At 52.0% G+C, this 26,563-nt stretch overlaps 6 protein-coding genes across 6 annotated transcripts; 3 read left to right on the top strand and 3 right to left on the bottom strand.

Moving 5' to 3' along the window:
• Positions 1 to 79: 79 nt before the first annotated feature.
• Positions 80 to 4,385, bottom strand: TGME49_273290 (Mpv17 / PMP22 family protein; the record flags this gene model as incomplete). The annotated part of the gene is made up of 3 exons (XM_002365890.1): positions 80 to 803; positions 1,414 to 2,161; positions 2,768 to 4,385. 3 exons carry the CDS (start codon positions 4,383 to 4,385, stop codon positions 593 to 595), a joined length of 2,577 nt encoding a protein of 858 aa, XP_002365931.1. The 3' UTR covers positions 80 to 592.
• A 3,001-nt stretch (positions 4,386 to 7,386) lies between these two features.
• Positions 7,387 to 7,878, bottom strand: TGME49_273300 (hypothetical protein; the record flags this gene model as incomplete). The annotated part of the gene is made up of 1 exon (XM_002365891.1): positions 7,387 to 7,878. One exon carries the CDS (start codon positions 7,876 to 7,878, stop codon positions 7,387 to 7,389), a length of 492 nt encoding a protein of 163 aa, XP_002365932.1.
• Positions 7,879 to 8,456: 578 nt separating this feature from the next.
• Positions 8,457 to 13,206, bottom strand: TGME49_273310 (hypothetical protein). The gene is made up of 4 exons (XM_018781685.1): positions 11,978 to 13,206; positions 10,307 to 10,805; positions 9,886 to 9,953; positions 8,457 to 9,441 (listed from the first exon to the last, which is right to left on the bottom strand). Exons 2-4 carry the CDS (start codon positions 10,598 to 10,600, stop codon positions 9,369 to 9,371), a joined length of 435 nt encoding a protein of 144 aa, XP_018636721.1. The 5' UTR covers positions 10,601 to 10,805; positions 11,978 to 13,206; the 3' UTR covers positions 8,457 to 9,368.
• TGME49_273320 (hypothetical protein) lies at positions 11,700 to 17,006 on the top strand. The gene is made up of 6 exons (XM_002365893.1): positions 11,700 to 13,049; positions 14,094 to 14,201; positions 14,787 to 14,917; positions 15,242 to 15,316; positions 15,565 to 15,683; positions 15,932 to 17,006. The coding sequence occupies exons 1-6, from the start codon at positions 13,013 to 13,015 to the stop codon at positions 16,176 to 16,178; spliced, it is 717 nt and encodes a 238-aa protein (XP_002365934.1). The 5' UTR covers positions 11,700 to 13,012; the 3' UTR covers positions 16,179 to 17,006.
• A 2,890-nt stretch (positions 17,007 to 19,896) lies between these two features.
• Positions 19,897 to 23,211, top strand: TGME49_273330 (hypothetical protein; the record flags this gene model as incomplete). The annotated part of the gene is made up of 1 exon (XM_002365894.2): positions 19,897 to 23,211. One exon carries the CDS (start codon positions 19,897 to 19,899, stop codon positions 23,209 to 23,211), a length of 3,315 nt encoding a protein of 1,104 aa, XP_002365935.2.
• Positions 23,212 to 25,673: 2,462 nt separating this feature from the next.
• TGME49_273340 (hypothetical protein) lies at positions 25,674 to 26,297 on the top strand (the record flags this gene model as incomplete). The annotated part of the gene is made up of 1 exon (XM_002365895.1): positions 25,674 to 26,297. The coding sequence occupies one exon, from the start codon at positions 25,674 to 25,676 to the stop codon at positions 26,295 to 26,297; it is 624 nt and encodes a 207-aa protein (XP_002365936.1).
• Positions 26,298 to 26,563: the final 266 nt, after the last annotated feature.

Below are 26,563 nucleotides of genomic sequence, written 5' to 3'. Positions count from 1 at the left end.
CATGCGAAGATATATATAGCTATAGTTATTCAGTTATGTGTATGCGTTCGTATACCAGTGCGGAGTAAACAGTACTGGCCTACGCATTGAGAAGAGTTACAGAGGAGAAGAAGAAGGCTTGCAGAGTCTGTCTCGTCAGTGACAACCCAAAGAGACAGGTTGAAATACAGTTTGAATTCGAAAACGCATGCATCGATAGTTCGCTTGTCTGTTTATGTCTCTGGCTCGATCGCTCTTTGCTTCCTCATAAGGTTATTCCGCCTGATCGGGGGATCGACTCTCGACTTTCCTGAGTTTTTTGTTGACATTCCGCCAGCCTCTCTACGTTGTTGTTGTGCCGACGCCCTTTGCTGCGCTTTGTCTCCTTCGTTTAGTCTGTTTTTCGTGGATTTCCTGCAGAAAAACGAAATCTGGTTTTTCTCAACCGCCCTCTGCGCCGAAGGAAAGAATTCGCGACGCTCCACAGCCCAGATCTACAGCGCTCGGCAGCGTCGCTCCGGGCGCGTCTTGCCTTCACATTCTTTCTTTCTTTTTTGCGTTTTAACGTCTTCAAAGACGCGGGCACACGCGGTGGCTCCGCATGCAGTCCTCGCTACTGACGATCCAGCAAAAGGAGTTTTATCGCTTGAAAAAGAGTCACGAGGGCGCCCACCTCCTCCTCCTCGTCGCACTCGGCATTCCGCTCCGCCGCAAATCGTGCCGCTATCGCAAGGCCCGTTGGATACGCCGCCACCGAGAGATAGACAGTCCAGAACAAGTCGATCGTCGTATCCCACAGAGGGCGATAGCGGAGGGGGATGTATCTGCGAACGCAAGAAGGAAAGCGAAAGAAGCAGAGACTCCAAGGGTGTTGGGCTGAGACGCAGGAAACTGTCAGCAACGCGATCTCGCGTTCGATTTCGCGCCTGAGAACCTCACCTTTCCTTCCCTTCAGCGACGTGTACATGAAGAAAGCTGTGCGGGTGTATAAAGGAAATTACATTTTGAAACATGAAAAGCCATGTGAAAGGTCGTTTCTCAGCCGGTGTGCGTTCGAGGACTTCAGCGACACACCTCTCGATCAAATTTTTGAATTGGAGAGGATTCCATTCCACCCTTTTCCACGTGAGTTTCTAGTTCTTCCTTGTTCTGCATTTATTTCTCAACATGGATGTACCCTCTACTGTTTTAGTGACACAAATAAAAGCAGAAACTCCATTTTTCTCTTTAAGACAGAAATGCGCCTCCACAGAGCTCGAGAACTACGATCCATTGGATATCGCAGACCACCGGCACACAGACACCCGAAAGAAAAGAACTGGCGCGTTCGCATGCAAATTATTGCCACAAAGGCGCGAGTTTCTTCGGCGCGCAGGACGACAAAGGACGACAGAAACGTTTTCCACTGTGAAGGAACTCCAGGGAGGTCCTCACCTGAAATTGATGACGTCAGTGACTGGCCAAACATACCAGCTCGCGACGTACACCTCCCAAAAGCTTCTTTGGACACAGAGAATTCCTTCGCGACAAGCGAGGCGGAACCAGTCCTCTTTCACAAGATCTGGCGCCTCCTTTGCCGCCTCTGTTTCTGTAGTTCCTCGTTCATTCTCACACTCTTGCGCACTAGACTGCGTCGAAGATTCGTTGACTCTGCGAGGCTGGCCAGGCGCGACCGCGGTCGGAGCGGGCCCACTTTGGAGCCCCACGAGAGGAGACTCGGCGCCGACGCTGGGGCGCGGCGGAGACAGCTCCGCGCCGGTTGGAGCGAACGAAGGCAAAGACGCAGTCGCAGCCGCGGGTCGAGAGACTCCCGCGGGAGGAAAAAGATAAAAGAGTCCGGCTCTGAAGACGGGGGCTAGGAACAAAAAGACGACCGCGGCGATGGGCATGAAGGCTGTCTGTCCCATCAGGACTTTGTACACACTCTGGCGCCACAGACGAAAGTTCCGCTGTCGAGCAGTGAGGGACGAATGAGCACCCGCATGCGCTTTACAAGACTGAGAAGAGGACCTGGCTTTGGAGAAACTAGACGGCGCAGGAGCAGCGTGACGAGGAGGGGAAGAGAAGGCTGTGGCTTGCTGGCGAGTGCGAGCCGGGGGAGGCTGGGAGACACCAGGTGGAGACAGGACGTCGTCGTGGACAACGACTTCCAACTTGTGGTAGAAGGCAGTCAGAAGCAAGCCTGGATCGCAGACAGCAGCGGAGACGCACTCGGGGACTGTCACATGGGGGGGGAGACACTGATGCAGATGTTTTGCAGAGGGACATTGAGAGATGAAGATTCAGAACTGAAAGAACGACCGAGGGTGGAGGAAGACAGCCTGAGAGAGAGTGAGAGAGACAGCGGCGCAGGCGGAGCGGAAAAAGAAGTGAGGAAGTCGAGAAAACGAGTGAAAAAAGGCAAGAGCAGACAACAAGGGACTCTGGAGCATCAACATCGCCAGAAGCAATCACAAAAACGCGAAAGACAAAAGGTGACTCGAGCGATGCGTGAAGGCATGACATGATTACCGAATCTTTGAATCGAGACAAAGGGGACAGCTAACTGACTTCGACCCTTTGCTACACACAACACAAAGAACAGGATGTCGACCGGCATCACAGCCAGAGAAACGCGTCGAGCGACCTTTTGACAGGTTCCTTACACGTAAACCTTCTTTCCCTTTCTTCCAAATTTTCACTCTTGTTTGTTTCTATTCCCTGCCTTCTTTACATCGTCTCCGCGCTTGGGGCGACCCCTATTTTGTTGCGCGTTTCCTTCCTCTTCTTCGTGTTCATCTGTACGCACCATTCAAAAGAAAACCTTCAAGAGATATGGAGACGGTGCGTCTCCAATCCCACTCTTCGAAGAAAGAGATGGAATTCCCCGAGTTCTTTCTTTCGTTTTTTTGCGGGTGCGTCCCCGCGTTTCGTTCCGCTCTCTTCTCTTGCCTCGCGATCTCCTTCCTTTCGTCGCCGCCCAGGTTTCTCGGTTCTTTCTCAGCTTCCTCCGCCTCCTGCATCTGTGGCCTGTCCTCCCTCCCTCTCTCTCTCCCTCTCGCCTCCATCTCCGTGTCTTCCGGCCGACGATCCCCTTCTGTCTTTCGGGCACCAACAGACTCAGCGAACGCGGCGCAGTTTTCATCCGCGTCGCCCTCGGGTGTACAGACACTGCCAAGGCCGGCGCGACTCTGCTCATCTCGCCGTTCCCCCTCCGCTGCCTCCGCAAGGTCACGAAGCCCCTGCTGCAGCTTTTGTGCAGTTGTGTCGCTTATTGCGTAGATTGTCAGTGCAGCAACAGAATTGAAAACGATGTCTTTCTTGAGTTGCTCTCGGTCCTTGATAGGACGCTTCAGACGCTCTCGGAACGAGCTCGCGTTCCGTCCTCCGTTCTCTTCTTCCGGCCTTCTGAAAGGTCCCTCGCCTTGGGCGCTGTCTTCAGATCGGGTCTGCCGCTGTCTCTGTTGCGACGCACTGTCTGCTGTGCCATGTGAGCTTCCACAGCTCGAACCGGAACCTGAATTTCTCTCGACTGACGCCGGTCTGGCCTCCTTCCCCCGTGGATTTTCTTTGCGACAAACAGCTGCTTGGGTCTCCTCTGAGGGACCGTGTCGGCAGGAAGACAGAGTCGCCGAAGAGTGCAGAAAACGAAGCGAAGCGCAAAGTCCAGAGGCAGGCATGGCGCGAGTGACAGAAGAAGCGGACACTGGATGCCGCCGCACCCCATCGCCACAGTCAACAGATGGCTCGTGAGAAAACGAAAAAGCAGCAGGTGGAAACGCCGGCAATGGCACTGAAGAAGAGCGGCAAGAAGCGCACGAGGAGCTCGGAGCAGAAGAAGGCGCCTTCACCGAGGCAAACAGAGTGCAGAGGTCGCGTCTGGACGCACACCGCCTCCACGGCCGTGAAGCGTGGAGACAAAAATCCTGAGACGACTTGTGAGAAACGAGGGAAGCAGAAGCGAAACTCCTGATACACCCGACAGGTCCGAACGAGGACCGCAGGTCTTCGTATCGGGAGAACGGACAGCTCCTGGGACATGCAAGGGAGAACCGAGGCTCGTCTCCTCTCTCACTGGCGTTTTGAGACGTACATACACTCGAGGTCGTCTGTGCACCTGCGGCGGCCCGCCGAGTGTGTGGAGCAAGTGACGGTTTGGTTGGTTGAGACACACCAGCTTCGAGAGCTGGATTCTGTCGAGGAGACGAGAGGCAAGATGCGTCTGGGACTTCATGTTGTTCGCATCGCCGCCGACGCAGCGTTTCGCGTCTATTCTCAGCTTCGGCTCCTGTTGTTAGTCCACGCTTTTCTGACAAGACGGCCGGCTGGGTGGCGACCGAGGACCAGCGACCGGACGGCGGACGGAGAGAGTTGCCGCTGGTCAGAGCTCGCGGCGTCGACCGCGAGACCCAGCCGGCGAGCGACATGGCTCAGGTCTTCGAGAACGTTCGTTTTTCTCAAGAAAGTTGGAAGGGAAGCCGCGACACGGTGACGCAAGACTTGACACTCGGCATAGAGGCGAGCATTTTTCATCCTTCCTGGATCCGAGGGGAAGCTGCCGCTATTGTCCTCGACTGCGACACACCAGACTCCGCGTCAGGTTTGTACGGATACGGCAGAGTCTGCAAATGCTCCTTACGCGTTGACGAGGAACCATTTAATCAGGACAGCGGCCGGTCGCAGAGCCCCGCGCGACAGCCGACCGGCGCCCGCAGAACTCGCGCACGCGCCAAGAAGGCGGACCAGTGACACCGTTCAGTGGAAGAAAGAAGGCAGGAAAGAACCGTCTGGGGTGTGGCCATCCCAACGAAATTCTGTAAAATGGAAATCAGCGGGTGGGAAAGACACTATAGACACGACGCGGTCCTGTCCGCGGGGAAAAAGAAGGAACTAAAGCAAGGCAGCCAGGACGCAACTGAAGACTCGCGAGGAAAGAACGATAATCGACACTGTCGAACACGTGACCCGGGAAAGTCGAGCGGAAAAGACCTAGCGCTCCTGTCTCCTGCGCTGACACCCAAAACGCTTCTTCTACAGCATCTTGGCCAGCGATCAGCAGGGAGTGCCGGGCCTCAATTTTCCTCTTTTGAGTGCCATCCGCATGCTTCGACGCAGCATCCTAGACGTTCTTCCTCTTTCAAGGGACAACAACGAAGAGGGAATTCACTCAATTTGGCGCGACCGGCTGTGTAGAGACTTCTTGCATGCTCAAGCGGCCGACAGAAGAGCCAGGAAACGCGGGTACGACGCGTGCAGCGGGGCCGCGAGCCGCGAAAGACGCTGCATGCAGTGGAATCAATCGAACCTGGAAACGCATGCTCGTGCTTCAGACGAACTGGATCGGATCTTCTGACAGAAGAAGCGCGGCAGGGAACAGCATTGGTTTCGTCTCCGCTGCAAACTGCTGCGTGATTCCCGACAAATCAGAATGTCCACGCGCGCCACTTCCCCCTTGTCCACTTTTCTGCTGCCGTTAGAGGAGGGTATGGTGTACAGATCCGGTTAACCGAGATCCTTCTCTGGCCAAAAGTGGAACTAGGGAATATCAAGTGCTTGTACCGTGCACGATCTTGCATCTGAAACCGAACAAGGACACGCTCACTGATGGCCATGACCTATTCGCATCGAGGGTGCTGGTGTCTAATGTAGTTTCCCAGCGACCAATGTCGAGAACAGCGATTTCCACTGTCCGTGATTTAGAGATATTCCCGCAAAATCGAGTTCGATAGCACCATCCAGTAGCGATGCCCACCTTTCTGTACCTGTGTCCGTCTACAAGTATCTACAAGTCTCTACCTGCATATATCTATGTATACCGTTTTTTAAATATCTCTAAATGACTGGAGATCAGGTTTACACGGTGCACTGCCTTTGCCTTGGCAAAGCAACCTATAAACGTTTTTACCATTCCAGGAAGTTGTCAGTTGCTTGAATGTGCATCTACGACAAACAGAACCCTTGCTGGTTCTTGTTCACTGCCAAAAGTGCTCTAGTCCTGCAATACGCAACATTCCACGATCATTTCGTTCACGCCGGGACAAATGCTCTTCAGCGCCAGCTAAACGGCGGTAGTCTTATTGGTTGCCTGGAACACGCCACGCTGGAAAGTCTGTTGTGTCCTCTGGTGACTTCGAGACAAAGACTCACGGGTGTCGCTACTCCCTTCGGTTATCGAGACTCGTCGTCGTAGGCATGTGGTGCGAAGACGCTCTTGCCATTATGGGGATAGACAGCACCTGTGCATAAGGCGGGGTGTCTGCCTGAGCTTCTGGGTAGAAAAAACGATTGATCGTTCGTTCTATGATTCCTGAGTTTGCCGTCACATACTGTGCCCTATCTCTGTCTTCGGCTGCAGAGATTTCGAATCGCAGACCGACTCGTGTCAAGATGTGAGAGCACGACGCGTGGTCTTTCGGTTCGATCGTAACAAGCAGTCGACAGTTGACAGCTCTGAACGGCATGATTTGATAGTGAAAGCATGCGTGTGCGCATTGATGCCTGTGAACGAACGAACGCAATTGTCTTTGCCCTTTCTCTGGAATGCAAGACTGTTGCCACATTGATCTCCTGCCCCGCCCAGTGTAGCATGCATATTTGATGAATAGCTTCCGGCATTTTGGTTGCGCCAGTGTGACTTGACAAGTCGCAAGGACATGCACTCATTTGCTTTCAGATGATCACAATTTCGCCTTCAGAAGATCGAGGCAAATCTACACCAACACAGTGCAACGCGTAACATGACACGAATGGTCCCAGTGTGCTTTGCGGCATTGTTTCCCCAATCCGTGAATCGCCAAGGCTGCTCTTGAATCAGATGATATCCAAATAATTGCCGTGAATGTGAGGCTGAGGAACGCCGCGTTGATTATCATTGTCATATCCATTTTCTTCAATGCCATGCGGTCGCCAATTAGCGCGTCTGCTACGATCTAGTGTCGCAGCAACTCCGTCACGTTCCCTGGCAGCTCTGTTCCGTGTCACGTCTGCGACACTCGGCCGACGCATGGAGAACGCGACAAGCAAGGTAACAAAAACATACCCAATCACTAAAAGCAGGGCATGTGCCGCTTGCCCACACAGACGGAAACGGAAAAGATATCACGAAGCCAAGCTTAAAACGAGCTCTAATATATCAGACGGTCTTTCCTCCGTGTGCACACTGCAGATCCACAAAATAACGTCTGCGACGATTGCACATGATGTAAAACGTGGCGGGTAAATCTACAACAGAGTTCTGTGTTTTGCCATATAGCCGTTTTTTGCCAGATGACGTGCAGTGGCGACGACAGGTAGAACGGTCAATCTTGCTTTTCTTCGAGATCTCCTCCTGCAAACGTTCATCATCCAGTCCCACCCCCAAGTTCGGAGCTGCAGCTGTCTCTTCACTTCCTTTGTTTCGGCAATCATCGGTAGACATCTTGGAACTGTCTACCAATGCATGATAAGAAATGCAGAAAGAGTATCAATGCCTGTCACAAAGCTGTGGTGCGAATGTCTACGGCATCTCATCAGCTTGGAAACATGACCAATGTCTTGAGAAAGAAGCCACTCCTGCTGGGCCAGAGTTGGCAGAGGCTTGCGGGAATTCCATTTATTAGTGACGAATTGATTTTGGCAAGATGACAAGTCGCACAAGTGGAGGATACACAAGCAGCAAAGTATAAGCAGACAATTCACCGCGGCGATGTGGCTGGATTGCTTCTCATTATCTGGCATATTCAAAAATGCCCGTCTGTTTTGCCCAAGCACTCCAATCTGAATCAGGTTCGTGGGCAACAATTGGATAACAAGGAAGACCTGAGTTTCCCCCCTAAGTGGCCCAAAATCGTGGTTTTGTCGAGCAATTGTTAGCGCTGATTGACTCCATATCCGGATAAACTGTTTGCGCGGCTTTTGGTTTGGTGGAACTGTCACGTTCATATAACTCCATACACCAGTATTGAGTAACACCACCAGTACATGTGAAATATAATGTGACCCCCGTCATGCGATACAAACAACCAAGCTCTATGTGAATGTTGTACACAACCACCCAATTGGGCTACATAGGACAGCAGAAAGTGTTGGATTTCAATATCCAGCTAATAGTGTTACGAAGCAAACAGAAACGTTAGCGTCTAACATATATAACCGAGTATCAAATTGGATGCATAGCGGGTGGACATAATTCCTCCTTGTACGGTTTGTTCCTCGTCACTTTAAGTTGAAGAGTCCTTCGTTTACATCATGTACGTTACATTCATGACAATGGTTGGCGCGACCCATCTGTTACTTGAAAAGCCTTGGTCGAAAGAGTCTGTTTGCCACGGAGACTACTACGCTGCTCTAACCGTTCCGTCCCCTGCTTACCGCGTGTTCCGCTCTCGCATTGTTAACACCTTCATATTTTTGGCGTCTCTAGACAGACAGTTTGGGAAGGGTACTGGCCTTCAAATCCTAGCACTGATGAGAGCGCAACGTGCCGGCAGACCGTCCGGACGGTCGCATTCCGTTCCACAGAGGACTTCATAAATATCATTGACACAGAGTGAGCCATTCAAAGGCAGAGCATGAGCAAAGTTCGGTGATTTAGGGGGTCTACAGGGGGAAAACCCACGAAAGAGACGCGTCCAGCGCACTCTCCAAAACGTCCAGTTTGCCACGGCCTAACCTGTAGAGTAACATATTTCGTTTGTCACGAAGCCACTGATGACGCTTCTCAAGCATCCAATGCAAGCAAAAGCATTTTAAACTCGTAAATCCGCAGCAGAGACGTAACGATCCGCAACAAAGCGACTAAAATCCATACATCCTTTCACGCTACAACAACAATAGCCCCAATCCGTCTCTTCTTTGAAGCATCCGACTCACAGAAAAAGCATCGGAATTGGAATTCTGTTGCTGATAGTCGAACGACTTACAGCAGTGTGCTTCAACCAAGCGCCGTTGCAAATGTATGATTTTTCTGAAAGCGAAGTACCCGTCGAACCACTACAGAAAGGTGCGCAGCTCAAAAGAGCGACTAGCGTAGAAATCACATTCTATTGGTAGCCGCTAAACACCGAGCTTTCCACCCTCCGTTTCGAGACACGTGCCGCACCTGAGTTTTCTGAATGCGGGCCGTAAGACTCCGCCTTCCAACTTCACCCGGAGTTGTTCGGGGGTTTCGTTGCGGGGGAAGGAACTTAATCTCAAGTCTGCACCAAGCTCTTTGTTTGTTCTGCATAACTATGAATGGAGCTGCTTCAGTCGATTGCATCTGTTAAACGCAATCTTTGCTTACGAATGTAACTGCTTCTCACACGTCCCGAAGTTTGATGCCCAGGCGTAAGTTTCTTCAGTTGATGAAGACATTGCCTCAGAAGGCCTAGAAAAGTAAGTCAGTGCTGCCAACCAACTCGCTTCGCCTGCTCTTCGCCTTTCCCTTGTGCTTATTCCTTGCTCTCGTCATCACCGATAGGCGCGAGCGCACTGATGTGACCCTCCAGTACAGCGATGGCACGACTGAGACGAACACCAGCACATGGGAGGCACGCAGAACATCGAAAAATGACACACTGACAAAACCACAATTTTCTACGACCAAACAACAACGTGACCACGAGAAGGGAACCAGACACTCTAAGTGAAGCGGGCAAATAGGAGACAAACCATTATGGCAGTCAAGCCGTAAATACCTGTTGTGGTACGACACACGATGATGGGGTCCAGACTATGCGTTAAAATGACAGCAAAGTGGTGGAAACAATGTACCACCTCTGAGATGGTATTTGAACGCAACGAGATTCCTTTTGCTGCTACGAAGCGGCGTAGCTGTCGCATTCTCGTATGCACAGTGCAGCATTCTCGGGACGTTAGGCCGAGATTCCTTCTTGTCAACTCCAGATGGCAATAAGAGAAGGAAAACGAAGTATTCTTCGTGAGAACTCGATACTCTCGCGTCCATACCTGTTGTCTGTTACCATCAGTTGGAACCTCCGCACCAGTTCCCCAAGTTCCAAGTCCATCGTGTTTGACTAAAAACCCAACACACAGAAGACTCCGTCTCTCTTAATGAGGGCTACGAGGCGGCGATAGACTACATGTTTTACGAGACTTCGAAACGCCACTTCCTCTCTGAAACGAGACGCCCCCTAATGCCGTTTCATTCTCGCAAGCGATCCAATCAAGGCGTTCCGCGTCTGCAACCGCGCAGACCACTGACAAGCCAAGAGCCAGTCACGGATCGAGGATTTGGAATCCGGAGAGACTTTTCCCCGTTCGTGTTCCGGATCATCCCCCCGGGAGCACGATGCATTTTGACCGTTTCTGCTGGAAGACCGGTCAGAGATTTTTCAGTGTCCTCTTTTTGCTGGTTCGTGACACGTACCTCATTGGAGAGAGCAAGGAGTGCATCAGAGAAATCCGTTTCGTTCGCAAGACCCTTTGCGGCAAGAATGCTGCCACGATCTTCTTCCGCGATGGAGTCTGACCGCGACACTGCCGCTGACACGCCGGTTGAGAGCCGTCTGGCAGGCTCCTTTGCCTCAACCACTTTTTCTTCTGCTGAGGCTCTCCGATGAGAATCTCTTCTCTCAGCCCTGACCTTGGCGGTGACAGATCCACGCGGTGCGCCAGGACTGGTCGGCGCACCCGGAAACAAACTTTTCCGGATGTCGTACATTGCTGCCGTTCTTTAGAAAGGCTCTGTGGTCAAACAAGCCTGTCGCCCCCTGCAGGTTCACCTCAGAAGCCGCGCGGTGACGCTCTGCCCTCGAATCACGCCGTCCTCACAGATCATCGTTTCGTTCGCGTTTCGCGGAAGTCTCTCGCGGTTATGAAAAAACAAAGTCATCCCAATCCCGGAAGTTCACCCAAATAGGCGGCCGCTGCGCACACGCAGGAAAGAAATAAGACGATCGGTTGCAGAAAGAAAGTGGCTCCTTGAACTTCCTAAACATCGTCACCGTATGATGACTTGAGTGTGAACCTCAGGAAGCGTGGTCGATAAAAAACACGAACCAAATATATTTGGATTGTCCGCATGCTGGTGCGGAACCCTTTTGCCTACGGAGCCCCTTATGAGCTCGTCAGCACGCATGTGTCAGAAACTGGATTTCCATCAGAAGAGTAAAGGAAGCGAGGCGATTGTCCAGTGAAAAAGGCACAACGAGAAGAGCCAGACGACGATAAACTGCTGCCAGGCCACGATGAAGAGCCACCGGCGCAAGGAAGCACGGAAGGGCAACGGTAGACGAAACGAGTCGCTCCGCATAAAACTGTGGAATCTAGTACAGATGAGAACCGGGAAGGTTCCGAGGGGATAGAGACGTACAAGAAAAACGGGGAAAGCCAGAAAGTCCTCAAGAATGCAGAAAGAACAGCCACAGACATCGGAGTCTACGTTCACGGAAGCGTGTGAACGTTCCGTTTCTCTTCTTCAGTTCTCCGCACATTCCTCCTGGATCCGTTACTTATGACTCAGCAGAATTGCTCTCTTCACAACACTCCAGCATAGTCAAGCTGAAGGCATTCCTTTGTGAAAATGCAAAAACAGACTTGCAAGGCCACCGGCTCCTGGTGGCGTGTCTACGCTTTCTCAGCCCAGTTACGAGAGTTGTCCTGATGGCACGTCGGAGGTTGTGAGTAAGGGAATTATTCACTGGCAATCTATTAGTGACACGGACAAAGGCAGGGTAGAGCAACAGAAATATCTCGTCCGATTCCACGGAAAATACACTACACTGATGGAAGACTGCACTCGTAGACAATATGAACGGGCCTACACAACTCGGTCGCAGAGGACTTCTACATCCTTCACGAGAACTCACGAGAGCATATCGAGGATAAAAGGAGCCCATGGAAATCACAAACACAAACCAAACTCTTCGACCACGTTCTCTGTCGTTAGCGAAAGACTGTCCGGTGAGTACGCGCGGCGTTCGTTCCCAGTCCACTTTTCGTGAAATTTTACGGGCAGTTCCTTTCGGCAACACACAAAGAAACACTCTGCGTTCTTTGGAAACAGGACGAAAGAGAGAAACACGTTCTCTGTACACACCAGGCTCAAGGCCTTGGTCACCGGCGACGTCGATGCATTCTCAGCTAGTTGCGGAGACTTTTTGAGGCTCAACTTCTGGATCTGGGAGAGGTGCTTGCCGTCTCGAATCGACGAGGTTGACTTTTAATCCTCTAGCGGCTGCAAAAATCAACGTTTCTCATGGCAAGGGCGTTAGCGCTGTGCCTGACCCTCCTTTTTTCCCTTCAGCTGCGTGGCTCCAGACAATGCGCAGCTTTTGAAGAGAGCTTGGCGGCGACCACAAAGAGTTCCGGCTTACATGCGAGTAATGAGTCCCAGGACAGAAGCGCATCGAGGCGCTGAAACGCACGTCGCTACCGCTTGTTGGACATTGGGATAGTCCCTCGAACCCACATTTTCTGACCCTGTCGTATTTAATACGTTTTCCTTGTTTCATCCCTAAGCATGCAGATCAGCACAAGGAGGTTGCTGCTCTGGGTTTGCTGGCGAAAAAGTTGACTTTGGTTTCTTCCCCGTGTGCCGTTGCACAAACTCCGTTTCCAGCTGGTCGCTCGGTCCCGACTTCGATTCATCCCGAGACGGTGTACAGAGCGAGGCTCCTGATCTCAGCCAGTGAACAGCACACAGCACGGATGCACGGAAAGGGCAGCGTGTTGTGCTGGTTCTTTATCATAACAGCAAGTTTCACGGGCTTTGATAGCACATCAGAACTTTAGAGAGCCGAGAAGAAGGCACAAGTATCCTCTTCTTCGGTCTTTCGGTCCCGTCGTCTCCGTTGAAACCGAGACAAGAAGACTGGACTCGTAGGACGGCCTCGCCGATATTCTGTCGATTCTAGTGACTTCCACGTCCCTCCTGCGTTTTCTCCCTCGCTGACTTTCTTGTTTGATTGTCCCCCGTAGACGCTGTTTAGCCCTGTTTTTTTGGCGCGGTTAAAAGTTCTTGGGTTGCGGCCGTCCCGACATAAGGCCGCCCGGCATCTGTGCGTGACCTTGACATGCCGAGGCTCCCATTTATTGCTTGCCTAACCGTTTTTCACATTGTTTTTCGGTAAAAATGAAGGTACTTTTCTTCCTTGGCCTCCTCGCTGGCGGTAAGCCACGATTTCTCGAGTTTCTCTGGCCCCCAGAACCCAGCTTCTCGGTTTTTTTTTCAAATCTAGTCCCTAGATTCTTGGTTCGGTACCCGCCCTGACGTTCTGTGAAACTGAGATACGAATAAATCCACTAGTCAGTATTTAGAGCAGACGAAACTTCTCACCGCAGTTTGCATAGACGACGGAATGCAAGGCATTTTTCTTGTATGTGTACTTCTATGCCTTGGAGGATACCGGCGGACACATCAGTTAGAAGGATTTTTAGGGGCAAGGATGGCTTGCACGGAACCGAACAGGACTCCGCGATGTTCTGTCCTTTTTCGGATTTAAACTCACCAGCACAACCTCTTGGCTATATTTCACGGGGTTCCTGATAGATATCCTTCGACGTGTGTGTTGTTTCATCTGTCTTGTGGGTCTAGTTTCCACGTTGATTTCTCTTCCTGTTCCTTCCTCTATAATCGATGTTGGGGGTTTAGATGTTCGTCCATTTATCACTTTCGAGGGTTCTGGTTGTTATTCCGTGATTTCGGTGCCTTTGTTCGTCTTTATACTGCGTGCTGGTGGCACCACGATGATGTCTTTCAGCATGGATTTTTGTGTTTCTTTCTGTTCCTTCTTTTTTCCGTATGCTGTGTGTGTCCTTCGCCAGGGGTGTTTGGGTCAGTGCTTTTCTTAGTCCGAGTTCTCCAGAAACGCTCTTTTTGTAGCCCGGTTCGCCGTGCTGCTGTTGTCTCGACCTCTCTTATCCACTGTCCGATCTTCTCTCGTCGGCTGCGTCTAAATGCGACCAGCAGCGCTTCCTTCATTTTCACGGATTTCCGTATCGGTCATCCACGGCACCCTGTTTTCCACTGGCGTCACGCACTCGGTTACCGTTAACGGTGCACCAAGCGTGGAACAAGTGTGGTCGTCTTTCTTTGTCATCGAAATGGCTTTCTGAATTTGTCTTCGAGTTCCGTACCGTCGGCGTCAGTTGGCGAGATCGGCCGACGAGACTCGACAGGCTTTCTCGTGTTTTTATTTTGTGGTTTTCTCCAGGCCTTCTCTGCTCAGCCGACACACCCTCTCTCGACTCAGATCCTTCCGCGTCTCCCCTTCGTGCTGTCCTTCACCTGCGAGGCCCGTCTCCGGTGCCTGCGCAAGTCGGTAGGTGTCTGGAAGGAACTCGACATGCGTGGTTCGTGTAGGATCAGCGACATGTCTTGTGAGGAGGGCTCTGCAACGGCTTCTCCGAGGTATACGGGGAAGGAAACGCGATGCTGAGGGCTCCTTTTCACCTGAAGACGAATAGAAGGTCTTTTACATCGTAGATTCGTTGGGAGCCAGGACTTCAACTACCCGTCTACGCAGCGGGACAGGGAAGCCCTGTTTCTGGAGTGTGTGACGTCGATTCAAGTCGGGACTTACCTTCTGGACCTTGTCCTCCTAGCAAAAGAGAAATAGCCGATTCAAGTTACTGTCAAATGACAGACTTGTGTCGACTTGCCTGTCTCCACCCTTTCCTTTTCATAACAAACATGCAGGGCCTCAAAAGCTTGGTCAAGCACTGGCTTCGTCCGCATCAGTGTCTCCTCATGAAAAGTACAGTTCCATCTCCCGTTTGTATGCTTCTGAACTCCCCCGTCCACGTTCGCTGGCTTCCCTGTGGTCAGTTCAGAAGACCGGGAATCGTTTCTGCTTCACACGGAGCATGGCAAACATCCGCTTTTCGCGTTGCTTGATTCCGTGCAGAACCGCATGAGGCAGACGGCAGCTACCTGGAGGCCACCACCGGCAACGAACATGAGAACACCTTGTCGGACGAAAGCGAACAGGAGGAAGCCGACATCGAGGAGGAGCGCGCTGCCGTCTCTGCTTTGCAGGTACCTTTTTCGTTCGACTTGTTTACGCACTTACATGGCAAACGCGCGCGCCTCAGATTATGCTTTGATTTGCAGAATGGATGTATCGGTTTCCTATTTCTTTGGCGTGTTTCCTGTGATGTCTTTCAATAGAAAACTTGCGGATCACGACATGCGGTCGGAACTGCAGCTTTTTCGCAATGTTTTTAACGACAACCCGGTCTTATTTAGGTCGCGTATTATTGGTTGACGGCGTTATGTGACATGCTACATGCATTCTGCAGGGTGGTGCGATCCCACATCTTTCACTGTCTGTTTTTTTAGATTTCTTTTTGCGTTGTTTAGATGACTCAGAAAGAAGCGCCGAACACTGGCGCGACCGGCGTGGCTGGACCTGAGCAATGCTCTTGCGAATTTGCGGTAAGGAAGGGGGATCGATTGTAATAAAGAAAATGTTTTCGTAAGCTAGACAGTTTTGGATGGTTGTGTGCCCTTCCGAAAGCAGGTAGATTCGAGAGGCGTCTTGAGATGTGCAACACACATCGAGTGTGTGTTACCAGACCCTGTTTCTGTTTTTCAAGGCAGAAAACGATTGGGTCGAATCCGCTTTTGAGGCCGTCCTCGAACGTCACTTTTTCGCCTTGCTTTTGTGGCTATGTCTTTTCTAGGGTAGCTGCCTGCCGAAGGGATCCTGTCTTGGGATCGCGTTCACCCTCGTTGCGGCCACCCTCTTCTTCGTCATTTTCCTCGCCTGGCTTCTTCAGTGGATCATCGCCATTCCTTCAGAGTATGCCTCTTTTGGGAAGAGACACACACCAAATTTACATGAAGACGTTAGTTGGTTCGACACTTCCGTATCCGCGCGCGACTGTGCCACGTTTCTTCACAGCTGAGCCGTGGGCGATCACTAATGCATCTACAGTTCGTTTTCGTGAGCCGTACGCATACTCGCGTTTAAAGTCTTTCGCGGGTACCTACACACACATGCTCCTGTCGATGCTTCAAAAAAGTGAACTTCGACTTTTGCTTTCGCAGGTGGATTCTCGCAAAGCGTCTCTCAAAGCGTGACACATCCACGAAGAACAGTCCCCGTGAGGAAGACGATGGACGCCAAGCCTTGCTGCAGGAGAACGACTCTCTGGATGGACGACAGGATGAGGCGAAGGCCACTACTGAAGGGACTGCTATTTCGCGAGAGGAAGAAGAGGAAAGAGAGAGAACAATCAGGGTGGGTCCGTCGGGCCTCCCGCCTCCGTCTCCGAAAGAGAGCGGCAGGCTGTGAAAAGGATGCGCGCGTCAAGCGATGGGTGACAGTCTAGCGGACGAGATGGAGGTGATTTGTGATAAAAAAGGATTTGAAGAATACAAATCCGCGTATGGAGCAGCGTGACGTTCCGCAGTGACACGTGGAGGTGCAAGACGTCCACAAAAGTGTACGTGGAACATGTTGTTCACATCTAAATGAAGCAAGGAAAGCCAGACGGGTATGGAGTTATGGTGGAGGGGGGAAACGAACTGGGGGAATTTGGTATGCGAAGGGAGAAAGCAAGTGAGAATAACGAAGTGTGTAGTCCCCCGTTTCTTCTCTATCGGAAGAGAGAGGCTCCACAAAAAGCGAGTTCTGGTGGAGGTGCTGCTGAATAGCGAAATTGTTTCCAATAGGGCAAGGGGTGAGGGATATGGAAACACGCTTTTCAGGAGACTTGCACTGCGCAGAAAGATGAGAGGGAAAGCCTACGCAGTCAGATCTCTGCAGTTTTCCTGCGCTTTGTTGCCCTTGCGGATCTCGGACAGTGTCTTTCCCGACGGAGATCCATCCAGACACTGTTCACGTGTCCTACGCCAGTGCAGTTTTCGAGTGAAGCGTGACGTGTCTTTGTTTTGCGGGTTTGTTTTTCGGTGAAAGTTACGAGTCGTTTGCTTCACTTCCCGTTTCTCTGTTCACTGCTGTAACTGCCATGGTCAGGCCGATGCAGAGAATGTCCTCATGCATCGAGACAATTCTTCCCCTTGTTGTGTTACGGACACTCGAGCGTCGCGCTTTCTAGCCGTCGACACAGACATAGAAACTGGCAACAATGAACAGAGTTTCAGCCTTGTTCAAACAGAACATTACTTTCCAGTCACGGTGGAGAGAGAACGCTTTGGGCCCCTGCGCACCGGCTGTGCGTCCTAGATGAAGTGCCCCCGACGCGCGTGCGTCAGTCTCTGCACTGCAGCTGAGACAAGCGACCGTGGAAAAAAGGAGCTAGAGATCAACCTTGTAGAAACGTGAGCTCCAGTTTACGAGAAACAAACAACCGTGTTCTTCGAGGTTGCTGTATATCGCCACCTATCAAGACAGCTAAAGTGCTAGTTGCAGTGTCCTGCGACATCATGGTTATTCCTCTTCGGTCACCAAGCATCGTGGACATCATCGAAGGAGTCGAGATATCACCAGCGCGCAGCCGCCACATAATTTTATCTCCAATAGGGAACACGTCGCACCGTGGGATGCTGGGATAGACTCTTGGGACATCATACCACTGACGCAACTACTTGTCCGGCGCAAGATTGTGAATTGGAGGACGGAGTCTCCCCTTTGAAGCCAGAGTTGTGATTCCCGCAACGGAACTGCGCATGCAACTCCGAGAGAAGCGACTCAGATCAATGCTCCTCAGAAACGAGGGGAACGCAGACAGAAAATCCCTGTGCGTCAGTGTGCTGCAGCGTGGTCGACTTGTGGTAGTTTACAACCTGTTTACGGTTTAAGATAAGAGTCTACGCGCCTGATAATGTTTGACTGTGTCAGTGGAGCAGATCCCTTGTGCACATCTCGGCTTCTCGATTGCTTTGCAACTTTTTGTGAACACAGGTCTGCTACGGTATTTTTTGCTATGGTGAATACACGGAAGAGACAGCATCACACGCGCGAGCAAACCCGGTTGTTGATTCCAAGGGTACTGAGTCCATCGTGTGCATCTGTGTCCAAGGACAGATGGGTAGTCATATGGATATGGACTTCGAACTGCTTAACGAGATAAACGCCTGCGAGCGACTGAACGTCTTCGATGTTGACACATGATTCTACATCATGATGAACAGGCGCTTTCGACCAGTCAACCTGGAGCATTGTGACACCTTTCCACAGTCTTGTCAAGTTCCGCTTATCTATTTATATTACTTCGGAGTAGTAGCTTTCTGTCGCTGAAAATATTGTCCCACTGCACAACGACAATAACATTCGTAGTCTCTCCAAATGTCTTGCCATCTTTGTACATCACCGCAATCCATTTTCATTTCTGCCCGTTGCCGTGCACATAGTCTCCTAGCGAAAGAGGTACACCGATTTTGTTAACTATTCAAGGCTTGTTCTCTGCTAGTAAACTCTCCTGTGTGGGCCATGCGTATCCACTTGTTCAAACTTCAAAAGTGCACATTCGTAAAAACGCCGTGAGATTTTTTCGCGGTCCTGCAGGCAGCCACGATGCAAGCATTTCCACATGGCCACGAGAACTGTGGCGGTGTCTAAATCGGTCTTCCCTCGGGGTATGTGAACGGGTGAAACATGTTGCTTTCTACTTCCAGTGGCGCTAGGTCTGCGTTCAAGGAGATCCCTTTAAATACGCTGGGATAGATCACATTTTCTTGCATGCTTGTGTATTCGCGGCTAGTTGCCTGTCTAATCCACGCTTTTAGGTTACCCTGGGAACCCCTTATGAGCAAAGCCTCGATAGTACTACTGCAAGCACAGGTGCCCGTGTTCACGACAGGTGAACCTCCAGTAGATCACTTGTTTGGAAAGCGTTGGCGGGGGAAAGTTCAGCTGTAAGTGAATTTTCTTTACCCCACCAAAAGTAACTCGACAGGCTTGGACCTCCTGAGAGAGGTCCCAGAAGAACTCCGTCTGTACCTCCCTGTTTCCGTAGCGGCCGATGAAGACTCCAAACATAATTGTCCAAACTGGCACTGTAGCCTCGCCTGAATTTACTCGAAACTGCTGGGGGTAAACGCCTGCTCCGTTGCCATCACGCAGAAAATCTTGGGATCACCGAACAACAAGCCTGTGGACAGCCGGTCGTCCCCTCTTTTCCGTCGAAATGAAATCACCACGGCCCTACCCTCGCCTCAGGCCCACTTCCCCTTATCAAATATCGCCAGATCCACGTGGTCTGTGCAAGAAGAGTTTAATTCAAAGGAATGATCATGGCAGTGAAAAACCTTGTCTTCGCCACAAGACGTACCGGTGGCTTGTTCCGTAGCCCACCTACGCTAGAAGAAGATTTTCGCCACGGCGTTCCCCTGCATGCCTTTCGAGTCTAGAAGTTGCACTCGCGCATTTTCTGCGTGTTCGACAGCGAAGGATAAAAAAACGACTCTAGTCGTTTGGGTGGAGAAGCATCTCGTTTAATGCCTTCTCCCTTTTTTTCGTGAAGGTTCACCTGAGGGCATCTCTCTGTCACGCAGCAAGACGCGAGCAACACAATTCGATCCGTGTGTCGTGTCTCCGTCTCGTACACGGTCTCGATGCTTCATTCGTTGCCTCTGAAAAGTATCACTCCCTTTCGTCTCCCGGCAAAGCTTGTCTTGCTAAGCAACCTGTTTGCTTCTTCACTGCTTCCAAAGCATCCGTCTTCGATGTTTTTCCATTCCGACACTGTACTCGTGGTATCCTTCACGCGTCCGCATTTTCGACCCGGTTTCCCCCTCGTCTTACTCTTTGCTGAAGGCAGCTTGTCTTTGCTTTCCTCGCTCTTTCCCCATCAGGGAATGCCAAAGTCATGCTCGAATTTCGGGCAGCGGCAAATACTCATCGCGGCAGAAAGCGAACCTCGTCGCGCAGGGGTCCTGCTTCTAGATTCTCGCCAGCAGACTGCACGTTTGCTCTTCTGCCATCGCCGGAAGAACCAAGAAAAACATCCACGGACGCTGAGAGAACGAGACGATGGAGAGAAAATCGATACCCCTGAGGGCTCGTCAACTTCCTCTTTTGGATTTGAAGGCGCGACGGACACGAGAAGATGTTTTCCTCACAGAAGGAACCAACTCGGAGGAGGAGACCTGGCCTCCGTAGCAGTTCACTGAATGCTTTTTTCTGTCGTTCCATTCTCCCCCTTTCGGCGCAGTTCATGTGCCTTCACTTCTGCCTTGTCGCTTCTGTTTCGTTCGTCGACACACATGCGCTCGCCTATCCTGCAGCGCCACTCTCAAGCTTCACACCCTCACGTCGGAGTGCTCGTTCTTGGGACTCTGGAAAGCCAGAAAAAGACCAATGGTTCTTTTATCCATTGTTCGCTTGCACTTCCTGTGAGTTCCGTCGAAAACAGGCACCTTCTTCGTCTCGCTGTTCTTCTGCATCCCCCGCATTTCTTCAGTCGTTGACGCTTCCCGTGTCTTCGCTCTCGGCTCCTCGTCCAGCCGCACTGCGTGCAGTTGGAATCTCTTCGTCTTTTGCTTCTGCTTGGTTTCTGAGCGAATCTCTCTGTTCCACAAATCGTGTCTTCTCGGCCCGTTCTCCCCACTCCTCCCTGCCTTTTCCTCTCGCCTGCGACGCCAATCAAGAATCCAAGAGTGTTCCCAAGCTGAGGTCGAAGAGAGACCAGGGACAGGGAAACCGTCTCATCACGTCCGTAGGTCTTCCTTCACGATGGGCGTCTCCGCTCTTCTTGTCTGCGCCTCATCCAACCTTGGGGGTCAATGCATTCCGACGCCTTTCGTTTCCCTCTACTCTATCGTCGTCCTCCTGTTCTGCAGCGTCTTCTTCTGTCTCCGCTTCTGCTTCTTCCCCTTCTTCCTCGTCTTCTCCTTCTCCATCTGCTGATGGTGGCTGGTGCATGTTTCCACGTTGGCTACTGGGAGACTGGACTTTGCGGATTTTGTGGCCTTCGGCTTCATCTCAACAGTCTCGTTTTCCGTTTTGGGATCCCTTTGCTTCCCTCGCCTCTCCGCCGTGTCTCCGCCCTCTTTTTCCAAACAAGCCTGGTGACGACACACTTGCAAACGAAGAGGAGGCCAGCCTGTGCGCGGACCCGGAGAGAGGAGACCCCAGCAGGAGTGGAGAAAACTGGCTAGACGGCGAGAGGAGACCGGAGAGGAAAGCTCACATCCAAGGAGGAGCATGCGCTGCTTCAGACGCTCGTCGAGCAGGCGATGTGGAAGTCCTCAAAAACCTGCGAGCGTCTTTGACGTCTTCGTCTGATTTGCCCTCTTTCCAATTTCCGAGACAGCAAAGAGCCAGTGACGCTGCTGGTGCCTCGCCGGTCTCTCTCTCCAACTTCCGATGGTTAACTGCAGTCCAGAGAAGTGCAATTTTGCGGGCATCGTCTCTGCGCTTCAGGATTCGACTTCTCCCCGCCGGAAGACTCGCTCTCCTCGGTGGTGGCCACAGAGGCAGCCAAGACGACGTTCCTGCGGAACGCAGCCGTGCAGGTGAAGGCGGCGAAGCAGCCAGGAGAGTGGACGAAAGGGACGCGGAACCAAGAGAGGGAGAAGAAAGAAAACTGGAAGGGAGAAAAGGAGAAGGGCCAGAAACCGACAGTGAGGATGCTGCACCGAGGGGCCAGCCAACAGACATCACGAGTGTGCCGCGTTGTTTACACATGGTGAGGGGGAAGGCGTCCGGAACGGTCTCGGCACACGTGGAAAACGCATACAAAGACGCTTGTCTCTTCTTTGCCGAGACGAATGAGAACTCCCGAGAAGCAGAACAAGACGGAACAACCGCGGCGAACCCCGGACTCTGTTTAGAGCCGCTTTACTGGAGGTACACGCCTGCGACGAGGCGCCTCGTCGTCGAGCTTGCTCTCCTTCCTCACCTCCTTGTCTTGCGTTTTTCTTGTGGGATTACGTGGGGAAACGCGCTTTCCAGCGCGGACATTGCTCGAGCTTGTCGCGCAAGTGTGTCAACCGCGCGAACCATCTTCGCTTCTCGCGTGCCTCACGGCTTCGCGAGGCTCATCGATGAAGAGGCCAAGACGCGGAAGGAAAGAGAGGAGGCGTCTTCAGAGAGACCCGCACCCGAGAGTCTCGACGAGAGGGAGAGCTTGCTGCTCGCTGCGGCACTCGCGGGTGGCGTTCGAGGTCGAGGCATCGTCTCAGTGAGGAGTCTGCTCTGCGATGAGGGTCGCGACGGGAAGAAGGTGGAACGCCAGGACGCGCCTGAGAGGTTTCAGGACGCGGAAGATGTCGGTGCAGTCTTCGCGACGTCGCCAGGATCAGAACGGGGGGACACCCAGGGTCGGGAACAGGAAGGAGCCCGGTTCCATCGAGGGATGCTGACGTTAGAAATGCTGCGTGCATGCGCGCCGTCAAAACGCGCTCCGCCCCGCTGGTCCGTCGCCTCCATTCCTTTGGGCGAGGCGTACATCCAGCTGAAGAAGCCTGTGAGCGGCAGCGCGATTGTACGCAGTCGGCTTTCTCTGCTTCCGAGGCGTGGAGTTCTTCGTCTGCGCACAGGGGCCGAGCGCCACGCGTTTCTGCAAGAGTTTCGGCTTCTTCAACAGGTCCAGAAATCCTTTCTCGAGAGGCAGGTGAAGCAGAACTCGCCGGAGGCGGCGGTGCGCGAGAGCGCTAGGAGGCTGGGAGACACCAACGGAGAGCGTGAAAGAAGTGAGAGAACGCAGGAAGGGCAGAAAAACGAGTCGTCGGGACCAGGCTTGACGGAGAGAATCTCCGAAGTGGAGAGAGATCGGGAGGCGTGGTGGCAGCACAAGTCCGGTAGGCGCGTTCAGGCTTTGGGCGAGAAAGCCGGAGAAATCCAAGAGACGAAGGGATACGAACACGGTCGTCACGACACTGCCGCCAAGGCATGTGAGGCTGTTCACCACCAGGAACTCCCGGAAGAAGCCGTCGGCGGATTAATCCGCACAGGGACTGAAGAAAACATAGGAAACGCCGTCGAGAGCACAACTAGCGAGAGGGAATTGCAGAGACTCTTTGAGGAGCGCGCACAGAGCTTCGGTTCTCTGCTTCGATCCCGGGGGAAGAAACGTCGAACGCGACGACCGGCTCCCAGAGAATGCGTCATTCCTGTGGTGGCACTTGCAATAAACGCAAAAATTATAGGGTGGACGTTGCCACTTCCATCCCTCGCTTCAGCATCGTGCGGCTCTCTTCACATTACAGAAAAAGGAAAACGTAGGGAGAACCCAGAGGGCACAAGGTGTGTGGAGGATTCTGAGGCAAAGAAAGCGATCGCTGCAGCGCAGCTGCACTGGCGCGTCTGTCGAAGACTCAGCCGTCCAGATTACAAAGTCGAACATGTGGTGTATGTGCCGTCCAGCAGGCTTGTGAACTTCGTTGTCAAGCGTGACAAGGAGGAGCACCAATCGTCGTAAGACCGAGCTTCTGATGTGCAGAAGCCGCAGAAGACCACGAGACTCGCTCTTCATTTTAGCTCCTTTTCAGTCGTACATTACCATTTCTGGCTTGCTTTACAGCTGAGAGATAGAACGTTTACAGCGACAGGCTTGTGGGGCAGACATAGGCGTAGATGATGGAGCCTCGGACGCGCGGGCTGTGACGTCACAAGCTCTCGGTATCGCACAAGTTAAAAAAGCAGACAAGAGACGGAGGATGCGAGCCATTTGTTTACGAACAAAATCACTTGTTGGAAACGACTGAGGGAGAACGGGAATGTGATACTTCGCCGTTTCATTGCCGACGGAAGTCGGAGGTGAAATGTTAACCATTGTGTGTTTTGTCGTGACAGTGAGCATTTGCGTTGCTTTTTCACCTGTTCCGGGAACGCATAATGAGTTAAGGTTGATGTATTCTTGAGGGCAGTGGTACATGTTACGTCGTGACTGACAGCAGAAGCATTTTCTACGGAGATGGGGTTTTTATAGTGCCTCGCTCACTGGCTTTCCTTCCCCTTGTTATCTTGCCAAGCCACCTTAACTTCCGGTTTATTTCGAACGAAGCTAAGCAACGCGAACTAGCCGCAACAGTAAACGCTTGCTGGAGGCTCAGAGAGTTGTTGTGACGTCACTGAAAGTGAACTCGCGCTGAACACCAGTGGAGATCCTCCCGTCGCGAAGACGCCGCTATGAGTCGCCTGCATACAGGTTGGATCCCACTTGTGAAGACCCGAATTTGAGTTTGATCTGAAAAGAATCGCTTGATGCAATGCCTGTCTGTCGACAACACAGGGGAACATAGGAGGGAGGTGCCTCCGACGAGACTGAATTATCCAGTTGCCGTATCACCGGAATATGCGTGGTCTACTGTTGAGAATAGGGCCCAGAGTATAATCGGAGATGCCAACCTACCGTGGCCATCCGAAGGAACTATCCTTGTCATTGAGATTTGTCCCGTCGGTACCGTAGGCTTGGTGGCAATATTAAAAACCATCGCTTCCGCTTAGACGATGTGCTTTTATCCTGCTGCTGCAACGTGCGATACCTTATAGCTTCCACGTCTTTCTCTGTAACGTCCATCACATGCATGTCAATAAATTGATACTTCTGAGAAAACTTTATCCGACGCAACTCAAAACACCTTGTTCTATGTACAGAGATGCAAACAGACTGACTGCGCCCAATACAATACCTATCGTGCTTTCATCAACGCGGACAGGACCCCCTCTTCCGGCAAAGTCATCATTCAGAAGGACGCGGGACCCTGTCGCCATTCCTTAGATTCAGGTACTCCAATAAAGTCGTCTTGAAGCTTGCCGAAGCTTGAGAAAAGGCGCAAGAATGAGGCACAAAGACATCCAGAGAAGCCGAGGCACGGTGGGGCGGAGAGCCCAAGAGACCACGGGTTCAGCAGCCCGGTCCCCACTGGAGGTTTGTTCACGTCTTCGGGTCTCTGCTTCTTGAATCTGGGGTATCTGTGAAGGCGTTGATAATACAAGTACTAAAGGACTACGGAATGCTCGAACACAGCAGACGAAGTTTGGAGAAAACTTTTGGAACCTTGAATTTGTCTCGCTCTCAGCTCGATTAGGGGGCGCGCACAAGCTGGCGGGTACCGGTTGCTCGGGCCGGCGTGCACCGCCCTTCGGAGCGGGAGAAGTGTTTGTCCCTCGCTGGCTGCCACTCCCTAAAGCCACAAAAATGACCGGATTTCCTGTTATCTGAGCATGCATAAGGTATACGGCATTACCTGTAGTATCGTTTTACAACCGGAGTGCGTCTTGCATTGTCAATGAAGGAGACAGCTGCTGTGCTGAATTTGTTCTGGACCTTCCGTGATCGAGTCGCCGATTCCGATACCTCTAAGTGAGACTCTTTTTGATTGTGCACTGTTGATGCTGCTCTGACACACCGCGTACGGAAGAAGAGTGTCTGCATCAGTTTCGCAGATTCACGGAGGAGTTTGTTAAAGAAATTGAGCCGACTTTCTGCGAGACTTGAGTAGGCGGTGCCCGTTCTGTACTACAATCGAGGAACTCGTCACTGAACCCTCCACGGTCATCTACCAACTTTTTCACAACAGACTGATGCCTTGCTCATCTTGAACTGACTTTCCGGAAGACGTGGGTGTGCTGTACCAATCGCTTGTCAGGCAGTCCCCTGCTAGGTGCATTGCCCCAGTTCAGTCTACGGCCGGGAATTAAGTGGCGCCTTGTCAAAGCATCCATTATTGAGCAGTTTACAGCTCGCCTACAAGATATCTAATTCTGCCACGGACTCTTCCTTGCCTGTGCATGGCTTCTGTGGCCGCCACCTGCATTCGCGCTTGATAATTGCCGAGACCTACGCCCGCAAAGGCATACTTGAGTTTTTCGAGGGCCGTCCTGGATCTCCTTTAGCAGGGCCAAGACTATTGTTGGGGCCGTCCACTCCTCAAAAAGATGCGTGGTTCACTGGCAGCTTTCGGGGTAACCGTAGCCATCTGTCTTCCAGGACTAGGGCTTGTTCAGTCGTGGCGTGTGCCGCGAGTCACAGCTGGAGAGGAAACCCCGGCTTTGAGAGATGCTGCGAACACGCGCGGAGAGAAGGAATTCTCCGGCACACCCACGCGGTTGCCAAACGTCGATGCCCACAGAGAAGAAGCGGTGTCTCCCGTGACAGGTGACTTTGACAACCTTGTTAGTGAGGACGACATAATGGCTCTGGTCGATCTTCTCGAGCGCACACGCCAGGAACTACTGACGAAATTGTCCGAGATGGAAGCACGCAAAAATGCAGTTGCCGTTGCAGACAATCTGTTAGCTAGAATCCTCGCTAGAAAGGAGTTCGTGCGGATCAAGGGAATACTCGGCCGAGGCACACAACATGCGAAGTCGATCGGTTCAAAGCTGAAAAGACAAGTGACAGGCATTCCCAAATCCAAAAAGTACCTTTGGATTAAGCAGCAACTTCGTCGATCGTCATCAAGCCTTAAGGAATTCCTCTTGAGCGTGAAAGCCAGCGCAGAAGAAGAGCTTTTGCGGTTGAAAAACAAGGTTGAAGAGAGCGCGAACAATGAGAGGTGAAATTCCTTCAAACGTCGCAATGCAAGTCACAGAGTTTCGCTACCGTGAGAAGTTCTTGGAGGCGAAGGAGAGTTTTGGCCGAGGGCAATTAAGGCTACAGCACTCATTCCGAAGATGAAATAGCGCGCGACAGAGGTTCGGCCCCGAGAACGCCTCTTACGTGCGAAGGGGACGCTAGAGCGAGCTGCGACGAAAATAAATTCGGCGATGTCGAAGCTGAAAGCACGCCCGAACGTGTCTGGCTCCCACAAAGAGTTCGTTTGGAT

Source organism: Toxoplasma gondii, chromosome VIII (genome assembly GCF_000006565.2).
Source record: "Toxoplasma gondii ME49 chromosome VIII, whole genome shotgun sequence".
Classification (NCBI taxonomy): Eukaryota; Apicomplexa; class Conoidasida; order Eucoccidiorida; family Sarcocystidae; genus Toxoplasma; species Toxoplasma gondii.
The sequence above is the reverse complement of the archived record's forward strand: the minus strand, read 5'-3'. Positions and strand labels throughout refer to the sequence as shown.